The 18,459-nt window shown below is 52.0% G+C and overlaps 1 protein-coding gene across 10 annotated transcripts in view; it reads right to left on the bottom strand.

The window, feature by feature from the left end:
• Positions 1–18,459, bottom strand: part of Rbm10 (RNA binding motif protein 10) — a 34,728-nt gene that overhangs the window by 2,315 nt on the left and 13,954 nt on the right. For 2 of the 10 annotated variants that reach the window (XM_004633496.3, XM_004633494.2), the window contains exons 3-17: positions 14,340–14,523; positions 12,556–12,786; positions 10,671–10,740; positions 8,781–8,854; positions 7,331–7,417; positions 4,944–5,004; positions 4,624–4,800; positions 3,925–4,085; positions 3,657–3,754; positions 3,485–3,572; positions 2,273–2,456; positions 2,024–2,166; positions 1,806–1,923; positions 1,622–1,713; positions 1,348–1,512 (exon numbers count right to left, since the gene is read on the bottom strand). In XM_004633496.3, the coding sequence (XP_004633553.1) occupies positions 1,348–1,512; positions 1,622–1,713; positions 1,806–1,923; positions 2,024–2,166; positions 2,273–2,456; positions 3,485–3,572; positions 3,657–3,754; positions 3,925–4,085; positions 4,624–4,800; positions 4,944–5,004; positions 7,331–7,417; positions 8,781–8,854; positions 10,671–10,740; positions 12,556–12,786; positions 14,340–14,523 (1,933 nt within the window). Of the gene's footprint in view, positions 1–1,347; positions 1,513–1,621; positions 1,714–1,805; positions 1,924–2,023; positions 2,167–2,272; positions 2,457–3,484; positions 3,573–3,656; positions 3,755–3,924; positions 4,086–4,623; positions 4,801–4,943; positions 5,065–7,330; positions 7,418–8,780; positions 8,855–10,670; positions 10,741–12,555; positions 12,787–14,339; positions 14,524–18,459 lie in introns of those variants that run through there. The other 8 variants (XM_004633497.2, XM_023717884.1, XM_023717882.1 and 5 more) reach the window with 8 other exon arrangements.

Here is an 18,459-nt window from a genome sequence, read left to right as displayed (position 1 = left end):
TGGCATGTGGTGCTGGGGGATTGAACTGCGGTCCCTATGCTTTGCTAAGCTTGTTCTAAGTAGGTGCTTTAGACCACTGAGCCATCTCACCAGCCCCCCTACAGTCTTAAAGTCATGTCTCTGGTCCAAACCACCATAGCAGGCTACACCCAGCCTCTGACAGACCATAAGCCACTCCCAAACCCAACTTCCTCTAAATCTTTCCCTGGTGTCCTTTAACACCAAAAGAGAAGTCAAACTCGTGACCAGGGCCTGCAAGGTACTTGGCCCCTAGCTTCCACCAGCCTCTTCTTAAAAGCTGCCTGCATCTCCCTCCATGCCCCGAGTCCCAGTGGTTTGTGAGCAACAGATGGCAGAAACAGTCTAGGCAGAGGGCTGGGCTGCCAGAGGCGGCAGACATCTAGGGTTGGAGGCAAAATGAAGTGAGAGGCTATGCAAGTTTCTATTTCTCTGTCCTCAGCCACTAGTGCTCTTTACCAAGCTCCTCGCTAGCTACGCCCTGTACTTCTGCCAGGCACCTTAAGACGTGTTCCCATTTTTTTTTTCAGAACTCGTAACACTGCCTATCAGTTTGTTTGTTTATTGTTTTTGAGGCAGGGACTTGCTATATAGTTCAGGCTGACCCTGAGCTCACTGTGCAGCTCAGCCTGGCCTTGAACTCATGGCAACACTCTTGCCTCAGACTCCAAAGTGCTGGGATTACTTACAAGTGTGCACCACTGTGAGCAGCCTGTGTATCATCTTAATTTACATGTGTGACCTGATGCAACTTCCCATGTTGTTTTCCCTAGCACACACTATTTTTAAGATTCTCCAGACTGAGGGAATGCTTAGTGCTTCTTTATTTCCTTTTTTTTTTTTTTTAAAGACAGGGTACTATATAGTTCTGGCTGGCCTTGAACACCCGGAAATCTTCCTGCCTCAGCCTCCCAAGTACTGGCATGACAGGTGTACAAAACCACAACTGGCTTAGGGCTTACTTCCAAAAGCTACACGCTGATGGTCAGGCCCTGATGGCCAGACCCTTCTTTCAGACAGTGATTCTCTGACTTGCCCACTAACCACAGAACTCTGGCATGGCTCCCTTCTTGTCCACCTCCTTGTGGGCCTGTGAACATTCCTCTGGGATACACAGACATCTACCAGCAGCAGGGGACAGAGGAAAGCTGATAGGGCTCATTCACATGACAAAAGCCACCCCCCAGAGATGGGCAGCCCTGCTGTTAGCCACACTTCTCTACCTCAAGAGGACTGTCCAGAGCAGTCACTGCCCAAGCCCTGCTCCCTAGGCAGTGGGGAGAAGACATGAATAGACACAAAACAGCCAGGCAGTAACTGAGAATTCACCTGTTGGGCTGTCTTGGTCTTGTGCTTCTCCTTCTTTTCTTTGCCCTCCTTCGATGGTGCCCCCGTCTCTTTATGCCCATCAGCTGACTGCTCCAGGGCAGGAACATAGGTCCTCCTCTCCCCATCCCAGTACAGGTACTGCTGGCTCTGAGCATTATAGTAATACTGGGAGAGGGGAGCAAAAATGGGACATGAAGGAAGACTTTGAGGACAGGAACCACTGGGCCAGTGGGTGCCTAACCCCATTCCAACTCTCCCTGAGCTGCTCCATTACCTGAGAGTTGGGATCATAGTAGAGGCCGGTCTGGGGGTCATAGTAATAGCCGGATGTCTCATCATACTGGTAGGTGGAGACGTCAGGAACAGCTGCCAGGGGGAGAGGCGGAGGTGAGAGGGCCACAATCATCCTACCTTGTTAAGAAATTCCTGCCCAAGACCTACAGGCTGTGACTACTTACGGTACTGGTTGTAGGACTCCTGGGCAGTGGGGCTGGTGGCCGGTGGTAGGGCAGAGCTGGGATGGGTGGGGCTCTGGAGCTCAGATTTGAGCACAGCAGGTGACATGATGGTGTATGACTAGTCATGGTGCAAACAGAACAGGGATTGGTGTCTGTCAATGCCAACTGTCCACACAGGATGCCCCTGCTTTCCTGAATTTTCCCTGGAGCCCACTCACCTGGCTGTTGGCAGCAGTGCCCTGGCTGCTGCTTGCCTCAGCTGCTGATTGTTGGTAGAGGCCGGGGGCAGCACCAGGCTGGGCACGGGAAAAAGCCTGTAGTGACACAGAGTCTGCCCCGGGCTCCAGAGAGGCCTCAGGACCTGGTGGGAGGGACAGGGAGAGAGAAGGATGCCCATGAATGGTGGGGTATGGGACCCTATGCCTGCAGGCCCCACCGTGGGCTCAGGGAGAGATGCTAGGGCTCACCTGCTCCAGCTGGGTCCCCTTTGGTTCCAGTAATGCCAGGGCCCTTGGTGCCCTTGAGGTAGCCATGGGCATAGAGGGAGTCTGTGCCCTGGCTGCCGCCATAGCCCTCATCCTGTTGATAGTAGCTGTAGTCGACCGGTGGCTCCTCGGGGGTGGCCCAGGCACCCTCCCCACCCTGGGAGGCCTGAGAGGCAGGTGGAGGGTCTTATTAGAACAGGAGGGACAGGAGGTAGGAGAAACCTGCTAGAAGAATCTACCCTACATGTGGAGCTAATATTCTGCCTGACAGATAAACATGTAGCCATATGACATGGCTTAATGTGAGGGCTGCTTGGCCATGAGAAGGGGCAGTGGCAGAATCAAGACTGGAAATAGGATGCATGCCCAAATATTCCCAGGGCAGATTTTGGTGGTGTGCACACATGTGTGGTATACATGTGTTGGGCATCAGACCAAGGAGGCTATTCCATCCTCGATTCCTTTTGTGTGTGTGTGGTACTGAGGATAGAATCCAGGGGTGTTCTGCCCTTGAGCTATGTTCCCAGCTCTTTCTGTATTTTAGTTTGAGACAAGGTTTCACTAAATGGCTCAGGCTGGCATACACTATCACATTCTCACATTTTTTTCTTCTTTTAGTTTTGGTGGTACTGAGGATTGAACCCTGGCCTTCATATGGAGCTATACACCTAGGCCTTTTACAGTCTTTGATTTTGAGACAAAGTATTGCTAAGTTCTACAGACTCGGCTCAAACTTGTGGTCCTCTTGCCTCATCCTCCCAGAGTGCTGGGATTATAGGCATGGGTCACTGTGCCCAGCTTCCTCCCACTTCGTTAGTCTCTTGTCCCAATTATTTTCTCAAACTTATAAATTCTTCTTAATTGAAGAATGTATGGGATACATGAACATATGACATATATAACACTGCATATATACATGGGGAATAGATAACACATCATATCAATTCAGGACAATAAAGAATTCCACCCAACAGAATAGAGCACCTGCACTGACAGCAGTGTCAATGCGCTGCAGAAGACAGAGTGGGAACAGATCAGGGGATCTACAGAGCCAGGAACAGGGCGAATGGTCCATGCCAGCTGCTACAAGGCTGTGTGTCCTTGGACAGCAAACCAGCCCTGCTGTTTTGCATAGAGGGTATAGCATGGTTGAGAAAGCCAGGCGTCAGGGTGCTGGGGGGAGGGGCTAAGTACCTGTGAGATGGCCCACTGAGCCGCAGCAATGGCAGTACTGGCCACAGAGGCAGCGTTGATGCGACTGCCTTCGTTGGAGGCCATATCCCTGGGGAGGATGTAGAGACTAGGAGTGAAATGGGAGGCCTTGAGCTGGGGGCAAGCTAGGAGGGGACACAGGGGTAGCCCTGACCTCTTAGAACCCTTTGCAAACTCAACGTTGATGGTCTTGCCGTCAATGGTGAGCGGTGGGTGCAAGGCTTGCAGGATCTGCAGCAGTTGGGCGGCCTCCTATGGGTGGAGGAGTGGCAGGGGCACAAGGGTCAGGCCCGGGGAGGCCCCCGGCTCCATTGCCCCATTTCCAGGCTTGGGGCCGCGGTGTACGTAGGGGGAAGGACCCCTCCTCCCCACCCTGGGGGCCGGGACCCTGGCTGCCCGGCCCCCCCCTGTGCCGCCCTCACCACGATGGTGGAGAGTTGGATGAAGGCGAAGCCTCGGTTCAGTTGGGTCTGCTTGTCCTTGATGACACGCACATTGGAGGAGGACAGCACCGCGTAGGGTGCCAGGGCCCCCAAGATCGAGTCCATAGTGCTGTGTGGGTTCAGGTTGCGCAAGATGATGGCTGCGGGAAGGGGCCAGCATGGGTCACTGTCCTCAGCTTCCTTCCACTTCTTTAGTCTCTTCTAATTACTTTCTACTACTTATAAATTCCTTTAACTCAAGAATGTATAGGATATATGTGCAAATGACATATATAGTACTATATATATATATATATATATATATATATATATGGAATAGATAACACATCATATCATTCAGGACAATAAAGAATTCCACCCAATAGTCTCACCAGTCTGCTCCAGCCCCCACTGCGGTTCCCCACTACTCTCTGGCCTCTGGCTTTCCTGTCTGCATCTGCTGCTTCCTCCTGGGTAAACTGCTCGTCGGCCCATGTGCCAGCTGTCACTTCTCTGCTGAGAACCTCTCCAGTACAGCCCCAGCTGGGTGGGGGTGCTGATCCTGCCTCTGCATCACATGCTCACCCTCCACAGTGGAGACTCACAGGGACCAAGTTCGACTCACTACCATTTCTCTCTGGCCTTGGCAGGCCCAGCCCAGGCACCTGAGCACAGAGGAAAAAGGAATGACTGACTCACTGTCATTGGCATTCTCTGAGCTCGGCTCCGAGCCTTGTGACAGCGCTTGAGATGCCAGAACTCCCTGGGCCTGGTAGGGCTGGGGCAGCGGGAGCAGGCCCTGGCTGAGCTCTCGCCCGCCCAGTGGCAGTGCCTGTGGATCCAGCCTTGCACCAAGGGGCAGCTTCTGCTCTGCCTCTGTCAGGGATGGGGGAGAGAGGCTTAGTGGCAAGGGGGTGGTATGGGAGACTCCGTGGCTTATCAACCCCCAAGCCCTGAGCCCACCACCTTCCTCCCCACCCCCATGTCCTTGGGAGTGGAGGAAGGTAGGTGGATCTCACCTGACTTGGGCACACCACATTTGAAGCACTTCTCTCGACGTTTGAAGTTCTGGACACCACACTGTGAGGCATAGGCCAGGCAGTCAGAGGACTCACGGCTTTCCACAGCACCCTCCAAAGCCTAGATGCAGAAATTCCCCCAGGAAACCCCACAATGCCCCAGGAAGGGAAGTCTCAAGATAGTGGTGGTTTTTGGAACAGTGGTTGTTATTCCTGGTCCTGTGGATCTTCCTTTTGGCCTCAAACTGGTCCATAGCCCCCTTAGCACAGGAATTGATACTTCCCTCACTGCTTACAACTGCTGGGCCCTCAGCCCACTGACTCCCAGAAGACCTATCCCCCTTGGCCCTTTAGCAAGCTGTCTGTCCTAAGACTTGCTTCTCCAAGTAGAAATCTTTAGTGTTCCCTCCCTAGAAGCCACCTCTTGCCATAATCCACACTTGAATGTCTAGGATTGGGTTAGAATCATGATACTTTGGGGAAAGTTTTCTCCCAAATTCCAGCCTTTAGATACCTCCCTTACCACTTTCTATGCCTGTTCCAGAGGTCAGTACCAAGCACTGCTGCTGTGTCAGGCCCTGAACCATGTAGCCAGAAAACAGGCCTCTGCAGACCACACCCCCACAGAGGCTCAGGGAGGGAAGCAGGCTGAGAGTGGTGCCACTCACAGGGCTGGGCACAGTCAGTGAGGGCTGTCTAGAAACAGGGTGTTAAGATGTGGTGGGTCCAGGGGCTGGAGAGATGGCTCAGTGGTCTAAAGCACCTACTTGAATCAAGCTTGGCGAAGCACAGGGACCACGGTTCGATCCCCAGCACCACATGCCAGCCAGCCCCGCCCCCTGGTGGGCTGAGCTGGCCACACACACACACAATAAATAAATGTAATAAATAAAAATAAATAAATATTTAAAAAAAAAAAAAAAAGATGTGGTGGGTCCAGAAGTTTGGTTTTGCTGGGAAGGGATTCCTAGCACAGAGAACAATGGATTTTCTATAGCTGGTATAGGGGGCAAACAGAGAGGCAAAAGCTGAGATTGGGAAGGAAAGATGATGCCAGATGACAGACGATCTCATGCTTAAACTCAGAGTCATGAGAGTCTCAAGCAGAGGAGCACAGTCAGAGCTGGAGAAAGAAAATGTGAACTCTGCACACCACAACCCCTCCTCAGCTACAGGAGAAAGGCAAGAGGCCAGCATGCTAGACAGGGCTCCATAGCTACACAGGGAGAGCTTGAGGGTAGGAACAGTAAGGGAGAGAAGGTGGCATTTCTGCGATGGGAGAGACGGAACCTGGTAACCAGGAGTGTGTGTCACAAAGGGGAGGAAGGAGGAAAAGAAAACCCTGGCTTTGAGGAACACCTAAAAATATAGGGGGAAGAAGCATAGCTCTCACTTTGTTCCTACTTCCCTGGAGAAGCACTAGCCCTCTGATGAGACTTTTCTTTTGTTTCGATGACAGATGCAACTCCCCCAAGCAAGTACTTCTTTGGGACAGGACTGGTGCCCCCACTAGCTCTCAGTCTTTTTTTCACGGAACGGAGGATTGAACTCAGGCCCTTGTGTTTGCCAGGGAAGCGCTTATTCCACTGAGCCATCTCCCTGGCCCCTCTCAGTCTTTCTATGAGATCTTAGGACTGACAGACGGCATGGGGATGGGGACTGTGCAATTAAACCCTAAAGCAGACCTGAGGCCATCAGGGCTCACACGTGAGGGCACCTGTGGTCCCTGTGAGCAGGAGCAGGTCTCACAGTCCCAACTCTCTAGGCCTCATCTTTCTCTTGGGGAATGTGGAGGTAAGCACAAAACCTGCACGTTGTACGTACACCTCCAGGCTCAGGTGTGATGTGGCTGTGTGAGGGTGGCCTTTAAGGTTCAGTCACCACAGAACACCCTGAGGTCCCTCAGAACACTCTGCTTTTCTTTTCTTTCTTTTTTTTTTTTTGCGGAACCAGGGATTGAACTCATGCCCTTGTGCTTACCAGGCAAGCATTTATTCTACTGAGCTACCTCCCTGGCCCCAAAACTCTGCTTTTCTTCAACAATAACAGCAAACACTGGGCTGTGGGCCTGTGCTATCCTGCTATTGACAGTATCATCCTCCCAACAACCTTCTTAGTCCTTGCAGGTTTGAAGTGGGGGAAACTGAAGCGGAGAGGATAAGCCCCTTGGCTACCACACAGCAGACCTGTGACAGTCTTGACTACAGCCAGCTTTGCTCCGAAGCATGCATTCTGAACAATGTATGCACTAGGCCTACACTGTCACTGATTAGTCACTTAAAAGCCTGGCTGGTGAGAGCAGGAGAGCCAGTCCTCAGCACCATGCCTCCTTCCAGGCCGTGGGTGCTATCTCCCTCCGTGGCACCTGCCTCCCAACACCCTGGTACCTTGTTACACAGCCAGTCCTCATTGATCTTGGGCTTGGGGTCACTGTAGTGCATAGACACCTTCTGGCCCAGGATGTTGAGGGAGTGCTGTGGGAAAAAGCAGAGCACAGTGAGGCCCAGGCAACGGTGCCCCACGCACCGTTTCAGCAAAGGAGAAGAGAGTGAGCGAGCCCTTCAGCTGGATGGATGAGGGACAGGGAACGGAGGGAGGTCGGAAAACGGACGGAGGGAAGAAGGAAGGGAGGAGGGAAAGCGCCACAGCTCTTGGGCGCAGCTGCTCGCTGCTTTTCCGGGCACACACACACACGTGAACACACACCACCAGGCACACAGTGCTCGGCTGACCGACACCTGCCGGACAGTGGCGAAAACCCCCACTCGGCCCTGACACTGCCAGGCCACACCCAGGGCCAGCACTACACAGGCTACACTTGGGGATGGGGGAGGGGGAGGGGAGAGAAAGAAAGAGAGAACGCACGCACACTAGTGCTGGAGAAGGGGAGAAAGAAAGAGCCACATTTAACAGACGGCATTTCCTGCCATGAGGCCACCTTCCAAGGCTGGTTGGGTCCGGGGCCCACCGCGCTAGCTTATCCACCTGCACAGCCGGCCCAGGGTGACTTCTGCCAGGACCCTCCACTTCACCACAGCCGCCCCTTCCTCCCCAGTTTCTCCAGTGCTCTACACCAGGGACATGAGCTGGAGCTGAAGGGTCCAGGCAGATCCTCGGGTCTCGGAACACCCCATGCTGCGGGGTGGGAATGCCATGCGAGGCTAGGGAGCAGGCTCCCTTGTGGCTGACTACAGGGCCCCCTACTAAGAAGGTGTGGTGGTGCCTCCTGTGGGGAGAGGGGAAGGGAGGCTGGACAGAGCGACTCCAGGGTGTCAATAAAACTATCACACTTGACTCGAACTTTCGACCAACACAGTAGAGCTGTCCTTTTGCATGGAACTCAAAGGGCCAAATCCACATGCAGGGAAAGGGCTGACAAAATGGGTCTCCCTAGTTAAATGTGCCAACAGATACATTTCCCCACAGGCGGGACTTCCCATAGTCCTGAGAATGCGACGAAATGCCGGCCTGGGCTGGCTTTAGAGCAGGGTGGTCCCCTGGGACCCACCCCGTGCACACATGGGGACACAGGGAGCTAGGGGAGCGAGCCCACCCTGGCAACTCCTTCTCAGAGAGCTCAGCCGGGAGAGGTGGTGAGCGCTAGTGCCAGTTGGTGGGAAGGGGCTGGAGGTGAGTGTGGGATCTGGATGGGAAGCCCAGTGGGGTAGCGAGAGATGGGAAGAGGAGATAGTGAGGGTCAGGGTCAGAGAGAGGGGCTAGGGGATGGGACACAGGGCCACAGGGCAGGGAACTGTGTCCATAAGAATCAGGCGATGGGGAGCGCTCGATTACAAAGTAGTATTTGTTTGGGGGGGGGTTCAAGTGCGGCAAAGCAACCTGATTGGCTTCCATCCATCGTGTAGCGTCCTGCAAGTGACTAAACTCGACGAAGGCGAAGCCCCGGCTCTGACCTGGAGACAGCATTCAGATACAGACGCAGTGGGTTAGTCAACAGCTTTGGACACACGGCGTTCCCGGGGGTGGGACCCGAGGGGAGAGGACTGGGGTAGAGAGGGAAGAGGGAAGAGGAGAAAGGAAGAGAAAGAAGCAATCAGAGAAAGAATAGGGATACAGAAGGCAAGGTAATGGCCAAAAGGGAAGGGGGAGGGAGAAAAACAGAACAGGAGAGAGATCAGAGTAGGGGAGAGACACACCCCAAACGGGCAGAGTAAGGGAGAGATGGGGTTCAGGCAGACCTTCCTGGCCGGCCTGGGGTGACAGAGATGTAGAGAAGCAGCGGGGAGGGAAAGGACAGGAGCGATCTGTCTCCAAAGGATTAAGGCAGGCTGCTGGCTCCACATAGGCTAGAGCAAATCACCCAAGGGCAGGCCTAGCATAAGGCCAGGGACACCCGGGAAGGGTCCTGGAGCATGAGTTTCATTGAAGGAACAAAAGAAGAGCTAGGCTAGGCTGTCCTGTGATGCCAAGAGGGCTCCCAGGCCATGGGAAATTGGTCAGTTAGGGATACAATCTCATTTCAGTCTTACCATGGTGCTCAGGAAGGGGAACCTCACTAGGGAGCCACCTTGGGACCATGGTAGGGGTTTATGGCCACCAACAGTCCAGACCCTTCTAGACAGAAGGCAAACGGTGGCCAGGATTGGCCAGGAGGATCTTATAGCTGAGGATCAGTGGGTGCCTGGGAGAAGTGTCCAGGGCTGTGGTGAGGCTGCACTGGGATGCCTCCTTGGGGGAAAGCCCCAAAACTGGTGTGTGGACTGGCTTGTGTAAGGCAGAGCAAGACCTACATGCCACCAAGAGAGACTCCAGGCCTGGCCATGGCTGACAGAAGGGGCTGGGGCTTGAGATCTCAGGAAAGCATCTCCTTCAGAGGTGGGAACACAGGAGATCCTGAATGTGACAGGGTTTGAGAGCATGTTTGATCTCCGAAAGAGTCAGCATTAGGGTGCATGTGAGGATGGAAAGGTAAAATCAGAGAGAGAAGGACAGATGGAGAGAGAGACTGTGGGGGAGAGAGAGAATAAGGGAGGGAGGAAGGAAAGGGGCAGAAGGGGGACAGGAGGGGGCAGTGAGGGAGGAAGAAGACAGGGTAGAGGTGTGGGGAGGAGAGAGACTGAGAGATGGCAAGAGAAGCCCAGGCAAAGTGAGGCCCCACCGTGCCTGCCTTGGGGAGCCTGAGCAGAGGTCCTGCAGAGACAACTCCTCCCACCACCCCACTAAACTCAGGCCAGCTCTGAGCAGCCTGAAAGAGGGAGGAAGGGAATGGGTAAAGCCAGAAAGCCCTGGCTGCTCCTTGGGAAGCACCCTTGGATGACAGCCATCCCCTGCCTCCTCTCTTGGGACACGAGGGTGGGTCCATGTCAGACCTCCTTTCTGGTGAGAGGCTGTTGCCAGGAAAATGTGGAAGAGAGCAAGGGGCAGTAGAAGGAGAAGAAAGGAAAAGGAAGGGAGTGTCCTGGGCAGGGCCAGTATTTGATATTTAGAGTCCCAAAGAGGAGGTTCCATGGAGCCTGGCCCTGGCCCTGCCCCTGGGATGCACTCAGCTCATCCCATAGCTGTACCCCTCCCCAACAAACCCCTGTAGAGGCTGCTGGCTGGAGTGAGGAGTTGGGGGGGCTGAGAAGAGAGGGCAACCCCCCAAGCTTTCCATTCCCAGCTGTGGCAGGAAGGCTGGAGGGATGGGGGAGGGAGAGGCAGAAGCAGGAGGGAGATTCGAAGGCTGAGGCTGGCCAGCAGAAGGGAGGGGCACTGGGAACGAAAGCTCACCTGAGGATTTGTTCCGCATCAGCCGGACCTCCCGAGCTTGGACACCGTGGGACTGCAGCTGGCCACGGATCTGCACGGGGAGATACAGAATAGGACAGGCTCAGCACAAGAGGTGACTGGGTATGCAAGGCTGGCTGGAGGTTTCTGAACCCTGGGGGCTCATGAGCAACAGGCACACGGTCTCCGCCTCTTTTGATGATTTTCCCAAAGTGACAAGAGCCCCAGAACCACACCAGAACCCAGCCCTGGCTTCCAGCCTTGGATGTGCAGAAAGTCAAATGAAGACGGGCATAGTGCAGGAGAAAGAATGGCGGCAAGATGATCTCCAGGGGGCACAGAGACAACAGAAGAGCAAGTGAGCCAGCAACTTGCGTGGTGGGCAGAGTGATCTGACAAGGTGCTCAGTGGCAGCCACGCAATGAGGAAAGCTGGGATGTGACTCTTGCCGTTTGTGAGGGGATTGTCCCCTTCCCCAGCTTGCATCAGAAGACACTCAGAACATAAAAGCAAAGTGGGAGGACAGGAGCCTGAGCAGATCCCAGCCAGGTGCCTAGACTGTGAATTGCAGGAACTTAGGAAGGAGAGAAAGAGGTGCATGCTCCTGGTTTGGAGAGCTTCCTGGGTGAAGGAGCCAGAGGTAGGGATAACTGAGGAGCAGGCAGCACCTCAAATGGAGGACAGCAGCCTGCACCAAGCACTCTCAGGAAGGGGCCTTCCTGCCTTTGAACCTCAGTTTCCTTATTGCAATAGAAAACACAAAATCAGCCTTACATACAGATGCAGAGGAGAGCCTCCAGAACTGCACATTCAGGGAGTGCTCAGGAAGCAGTTAGCATGTAGGTTCTGGGCTTAGTGGCCCAGGTTTGGATCCCAACTCTGCTCTGCTATGCACTGGCCGTGGGACCTAGGGCAAGTCAGTGAGCTTGCTGCTTGCTGATGCTTGGCAGGATGGACTACAAGGAGCACCTGCCTGCTTGGGCAAGTGTGAGGATTTGCTCAGACCTAACACATGGCCCACCCTGCCATAAGTCCTCAGGGAATGTCAGCAGTCAGTGACTGCATGGCCCTCAATGTGGCAGGTGGACCACACTTTGGAAATCTTCATACACCCACCTAGGATTTCTATTGCCATAAAATAGGAGACTGGCCGACTTCAGAGGAGCACTGCTTAGAAAACTGCCAGGGGTAGATGGCGCTGAGAGGATGAAGAACAGACAAGCTATCCAGAAAGCTAGTCTAGTGTCCTTCTTGGGGTTTTCATGTGGCTCATTACGAGAAGTCTGAATGAGAAGGAAACAGAAGGCGGGAGAAAGATGGGAAGGACAGAATGTCACACAGGCACAGGGTGTAGACGTTGCCAGCAGCCAGCCAAGGCACTGTGGCTAAGCTAGTGATGAGAGCTGATGCTGCCGACAAAAGAGGAAGGGGGCAAATGAGAATGGAACTTCAGGAAATCCCCATCTCCACTCCCACAGGCTGCAGGGCCCCGGCGTCATCTCTGCCAGCAGTAATAACCAGCACCAGGCCTGGTAAGGGTCTGGCCCTCAGCCCACACATGCAGAAAGGATGGAAACAGGATGTACAGGAAGGATGCTCTTCACCCTCCCACGCCCACCAGCACCAGAAACCCAAGGCTACTACCCCTGGGCTGAGCTGGCCTATCTGACACCCCTCCCGTCCAGATCAGGAGCTGCCAGGGGCCTGCCCACAGAGGATGGACAGTGCCGGGGGACAGGAGCCAGGGGACAGGAGCCAGGTGGGGGAGAAGGGAGGAAAGGTGCTGAGGTGGAGGGGAGGGAAGGGAGGGAAGAACTTGAGGGCACTGGAGGAGACCCCGCCTGGCTTCCTGCTCTGCCACCTGCCCAGGGCCATGGGGGGCACGTACATCATCCTCAGTGGCTGCCTGTGGCAGCATCCTCAGCATGACGATGTTACTGGCCTTCTCCTCCTCCTCCTCCTCATCCTCCTCCTCCTCCTCCTCCCCTTGCTCGGTCCGATAGTCCTGGTCCCGATAGTCGCCGTCTCGGGGGAAGCCTGGCGGGCCAGTGGGGCTGTGCCTGTGCCGCCGCCGCCGCCTACGCTGAGTCTCGGAGCCCGGGGAGGCCTCGTAGGAATCCTGGCCGACAGAATGAGATGAGAGACACCAGACGGCCAGTCAGTCTGGGCGGGCCTAAGGGCTGGCCGCTGGCTCTCTGAGGCAGGCAGGCTCTGAAAGCCAGGGGTGCTCGGGCTCCGACTAAAGGTTCAGGCAGGCAGGGTGGGCAGGCCTTGAACCACAACCCTTCCAGGGCTGCAAATGCTGCACAGGATACTTTTGGAGGGACAGTTGCCTTCAGGACACAGCAGTATTAGTGTGGGGAGGAAATCCCAAAGGCAGGTAACAAAACAGCTTAAACCTCCCCAGGATGAGCTGGCCTGGAATTGGCACAATAGACTGCCCTTCATTTCTCCCTCCTCCTCCCTCACCAGCCCAGCTAGAATGTACACAACTGTTCCCCAGGCCACTGAAGGCCACTGTTCCCTATGGTTCCCAGCCTGGGCCCGGGCCCAGCAACTGAGCTGGGGGCACAGAAACAGCTTCAGATCTGAAACAGCCAGCAGGTAAAGGCAAAGGTATGAGGGGCATGAACACTCCCCCTTTGTCTATGTCCCTCAGCCCAGGCCAGGGCTTTGTCACTACCAGTCTCTTTCAAAACAGGATGTGGGGACTAAGGCGTAGCTCAATGGTAGAGCACTCACCTGGTGTGTATGAGTCCCCCCCTGAGTTGCATCCCCAGCACCACAAGAAATCGAAAACAAAAAACAATAGCAAACAGGGTATGATTGCCGCTTTCTTGGTTATCACTCAAGTAACCCATGCTAGGACTAAGCTCACACTCTCCCATCTGCAGAGGGCCAGAGCCAGGTAACAAGGCATTCCATTCCCACACCTGGCAGGCATCCAGCACAGCTCCACAGTGGCCACTGGGGAAGCCTGGCTGCCTGTAGCCACTGTCCCCTGACCAAAGCTGGCAGCCCACCATGTGGATTTCTGTGCTGGGCCTTCCCAAGGGAGAAGATGGCTCATACCATGACCTCGACCCCAGGAATGGGCTTACAAGAGTACCCTTTGCACCCTACTGGACAGGAGAGCTGTACTGCTTGCTTGATCCAGAGTTACCTTGAGGCATGTCTGTTTCTTTCCTTAAGATGGGGACTCCCTAATGCTAAGGGTCGTGCTTCGCCTCCCACAGTAGGGTTACCTACCTCACATAGAAATGGCTCTGTAGGGAACTTTCTGCTTAGAGGCTCTGTCAGTGCCAGGAGTGCCGATGGCTGGCCTCAGAGCTGCTCAGCTTGAAGAGAGCCTATCCCCCTACTGCCCTCCCAACCCTAGACGCCGGGTCCCACGGAAGAAACTCTAAGTGCCCTAATTGGCCGGGAACAAGCAGCAAGGGCTTACGGTGATCCACAGACCCAAACCGAACAACAGAGAAGAAGGGAGAGAGGTGGTGGCCAGGGGCCCTCAGAAGTACAGAGGCAAGCATGTGGAAGCCAGGGAGACCCAACCTGGGAGTGGAGCCCTGAAAGAAGGGAGTGGGATAGATCCTGCAGGCATGGCAAAGCCACTGAGCACAGTCCAAGGGCACAGGAGCAGAGTGCTGGCCCCAGGCCTGGCTGTCCCCTCACCTCTGCACTCTGCTCCTCAGACGAGTCATCGTAGTCATGCTTGCCCTCCTGGCTGCCGTACTCGCGGGGGTAGGAGCGGTAGTCCATGTCCCGGTAGTCATGGTCTCGGCTTCGGGTCTCCCCACCATCATCCTGTGAGCGATCGGTGGCTCCATAGCGGCCAGTCCTGTCACCACGACCACCTCTAGGGGAAGAAGGACAGGGATCAGAAGGCTGTCCTTCCTGAAAAGTGCACAAAGCCAGGGTGACCCCAGCCCTGTCCCCATTCCCACTCCCTAGACAAGGATTCTAAAAATCTTACACCCTGGCATGGGCTGGTGGCCGCAGGTCTCTGAAAGCCAACATACCTTGCTCCATGACTCTCCCCACCTCTCTGGCTTCCTTCCTACGTACAATGACTGGTTTGTTCCTCTTTACCCAGGCTTCCCCCCACCCCTGTTAGTCTTTGAATCCCAAAACCCAAAATAAGCATTTTCTTTCATTTTTAATGAATTTGGTACAGTTTCTCACTACGCAACTCGGACTCATAGTGATCCTTCTGTTTTCAGCCTCCTCAGCACTGGGAATACAGGTGTGTGCTACCACACCCAGTCTCTGTGGTTGGCTCAGTGTGCCCAGGGGCGGGTCAGCATGGCATGTGGTACTGGGGATCAAACCCCAGTCCCTGCGCTTGCTTAAGCAGGCGCTTAATCCGCTGAGCTATATTGCTGGCCTTTTGACAATTATTTTTTGGAAAAAATAATGGCTAAAACAATACTGTAAAACAACCAATAGATATTCATTTAAACAAAGAAAGCATGGGCAAGCAAGAAAAATCTGATTTCAAAAATAAAAAAAAGAAAAATCTGATTTCATAGGAAATGTGATAGGATTCCAAGTCTGGTCAGGAACATCAGAGCATATCCATTATCAACAACATTTAACTAAAGATACTAGCTAAACCAATTAAATAAGGAAGGCAAGAAAGGAGCTTAAAAGCTGGAAAGGAAAAGGTAACCCTACTACTACTCATAGCTGCTATGAGGGTAAGCCTGTAAAGCCTGACAGAATCAACTGACAAATGACTGAGTGACAAATCTGGAGCTGTAGGTAGAGCTCAGCGGTAGGGCGCCTGCCTGGTATGTGCAAGGGCCCAGGCTTGTCTGTCCCCTTGCCTCTGCACTCTGCTCCTCAGATGAGTCATCGTAGTCATGCTCAGGGTCTCACTAACTAGGGAGACCATCCTGTGTGACAAAGTAATCAGTGCTGGGTGCAGATTCAATATGTAGAAATAATTTGCCTGTTCTCAGATAAATGCGGTCTAGAAAATACAAACATACTATCATTATATCAAAAAGTTAAATACCTAAACGTGCAATATCTTCAGGCTCTATTTCCTATATATTCCAAGATACACTTGAAATAGATCAAGGATTTATATGGAAGAAATTAAATAATAGTCTGGTGTGGTGCACGCCTGCAGACAGGATTGTGGTGAGGCCAAGCCTGCTTGGACTGCATAGTGGGTTCAAGGGCAGCTTGAACTGCATAGTGAGAGAGCCTGTCTTGCAAGGAAGGAAGGAAGGAAGGAAGGAAGGAAGGAAGGAAGGAAGGAAGGAAGGAAGGAAGGAAATCATAAAAGTAACAAAAGTCACACAAAGCATAGGGGGCAGTCTATGTACTAAGCTACAAATGCTTTGTGTATGAAAAGAAACACACATAATGAAAGGGGAAAATTAAAACTACACTGGCTAGGCCATCTTATTTCATTTATTTTTGCCTTGTTTTGTTGAGACAGGGTCTCACTATGTAGCTCAGGTTGGCCTTGAACTCACTACGCAGTCCAGGATGGCCTTGAATTTGTGGCAACCCTCTTGTCTCAGCTCACAAATGAGTACCACCATACCTGGCTGGAAAGACCATTAAAAAAATAAATTTTTTATATTTGTATACATATTCTCCTTCTCTCTCTCTCTCTCTCTCTCTCTCTCTCTCTCTCTCTCTCTCTCTCTCTCTCGTAGGGTCTCACTATGTACTCTAGGCTGGCTTTAAGATTGCTGTAGGGCCGGCCAAATAGCTCAGAGGATTAAAGCACCTGCAAGCAGGAGCAGGGTCCAGGGGTTCGATCCCTGGGCCTGCCATTTTGGCCCCACCCCTGGGGATGCTGAGATGGCAGTTGAGAAGCCTGTAATCCCAGCACTTGGAAGGCTGTAAACAAGAGGTTCACTATGAGTCTGATCTAGTTAGTGAGACCCTGAATACCCTGTAGACCCTTCCCTAAAATACATGAAAAAAAGAATCCTAAAATTGCTGTATTAGGGCCAGGGATATATAGCTCAGCAGCATAAGCACCTGCCTGGCAAGTGCAAGATCCTGAATCCAATCTCTGGTACTGCAAAAAATAAAATTGCTATAATGCCCAGGCTGACTTCAAACTCATGATCCACCCGCCTCAACTTCCTAAGTGCTAGGATTACAACAGCACACCACCACCCTGGCTCCAAATCACTTTTACTGTGGTAGACTACATATAAAATTAGCCATTTTCACTTTTGTTGGGGGCGGTACTGGGGATTGAACCCAGGGCCTATGCACTATGCTACATCCCTAACCCTTTATTATTATTTTTATTTTGAGGTGAGATCTTGCTAAGTCTTTAAAGCTGCCTAGGCTATGATTGAACTTGTGACCATTCTGCCTCTGCCTCCTAGAGTGCTGGGATTACAAGTACCTTTTTATTTTTATTTTTGTTTTGGCAGAACCAGGGATTGAACTCAGGCCCTTGTGCTTACCAGGCAAGCGCTTATTCTACTGAGCTATTTCCCTGGCCTCCAGGTACTTTTTTAAAGTATATAATCCAGTGGCATTAAGTATACTCATATGTTCCCTACCTTTTTTTTTCTCCATAATTTTGAGAGACATATAGCAATGAGACAGTTTCAAATCAAATTGGTAGGACAGTTTCAATAATTAACACATTGCATACTCTCTTCCTAGTGGTTAATTGCTATACAAGAAGCAGACTTGATATCCTATTTACAAATACCATTAGAACAAATCCCTCAAAAAAAAAGAACAAATCCCTCTATTCATTAAGAGAATGTAACTATATATCTATCCTAACCACTTTGAATACAAAGATACAAAATGGACATTCATCTGTAGCCTCTTTTTTGTTTAGTTCCATCATTTGAATATTACAGGTGTGTTAACTCAGCAAAATATTCTAAGAGTCCAGTAGCCCATAATAGTATTGGGTCTTCTGCTTGACTGGTAATGTCAGAAATTGTTGACCTGAGTCCCCTACAGCTCAACATAACAGCATGGCTTTACTTCTTATACTCCGTTTTTGTACTTTTCTGGTGGATGGTTAAGACCAAGGTAAAGCAGGACATATGCAACAAGAGTTGTAGCTTTTGGGTCTGATAAGGTCAGTGAAATCCCCTCAGGATTTATCCTGAGATCCTGTACCTCAGATTAGATCTTTTGTCAGTGTCAGTCATGTGGATGAGTCACGGCCATTGCTTGGCCAATGTGCTCTCTGTGAAAGCCTGAGAAAATGTTTTCTCTCCACATGTTCCCTACCTTTGCCACAATCTCTGCAATTTTTTATCACCCAAACAGAAACTGTACTATTCAGCAATAACTCCCCTATCCACCTTACTCCAAAATTTCTATTCTATCTCTATGAACTTGCCTGTTTTAGGTACCTTGTACAGACAGACTCATATAACATTTGTACTTGTGCTACTAGCTTATTTTACTGAGCATGTTTTCAAGATTTATCCATGTTGTAGCATGTAACAGAAATTCCTTGTTATGTTTGAGTGATATTCTATCGTATGTACCTATCACATTTTATTTACCCATTCATCTGTGTATGGACATGGGTTGTTTCTACCTACTGGTTGCTTCAGCTGTTGTAGATAATGCTGCTATGAATGCCGGGGTATAAGAACCTAAGTCTCAGTTTTTAGAACTTTGGAACTGGATCATGCAGTAATTGTCTAGATTTTTGAGGAACTGCCAAACTTTTCCACAGCAGCTATACCATTTCACATCCCCACCAGCAATTCACAAGGGTCCCAATATCTCCAAGTATTAAGCTAACACGTTTTATTTTATATCTTGTCAAATATAT

Source organism: Octodon degus, unplaced genomic scaffold (genome assembly GCF_000260255.1).
Source record: "Octodon degus isolate 3935 unplaced genomic scaffold, OctDeg1.0 scaffold00055, whole genome shotgun sequence".
In the NCBI taxonomy this organism is placed as follows: domain Eukaryota; kingdom Metazoa; phylum Chordata; class Mammalia; order Rodentia; family Octodontidae; genus Octodon; species Octodon degus.
This window is presented reverse-complemented; position numbering and strand designations above follow the sequence as displayed.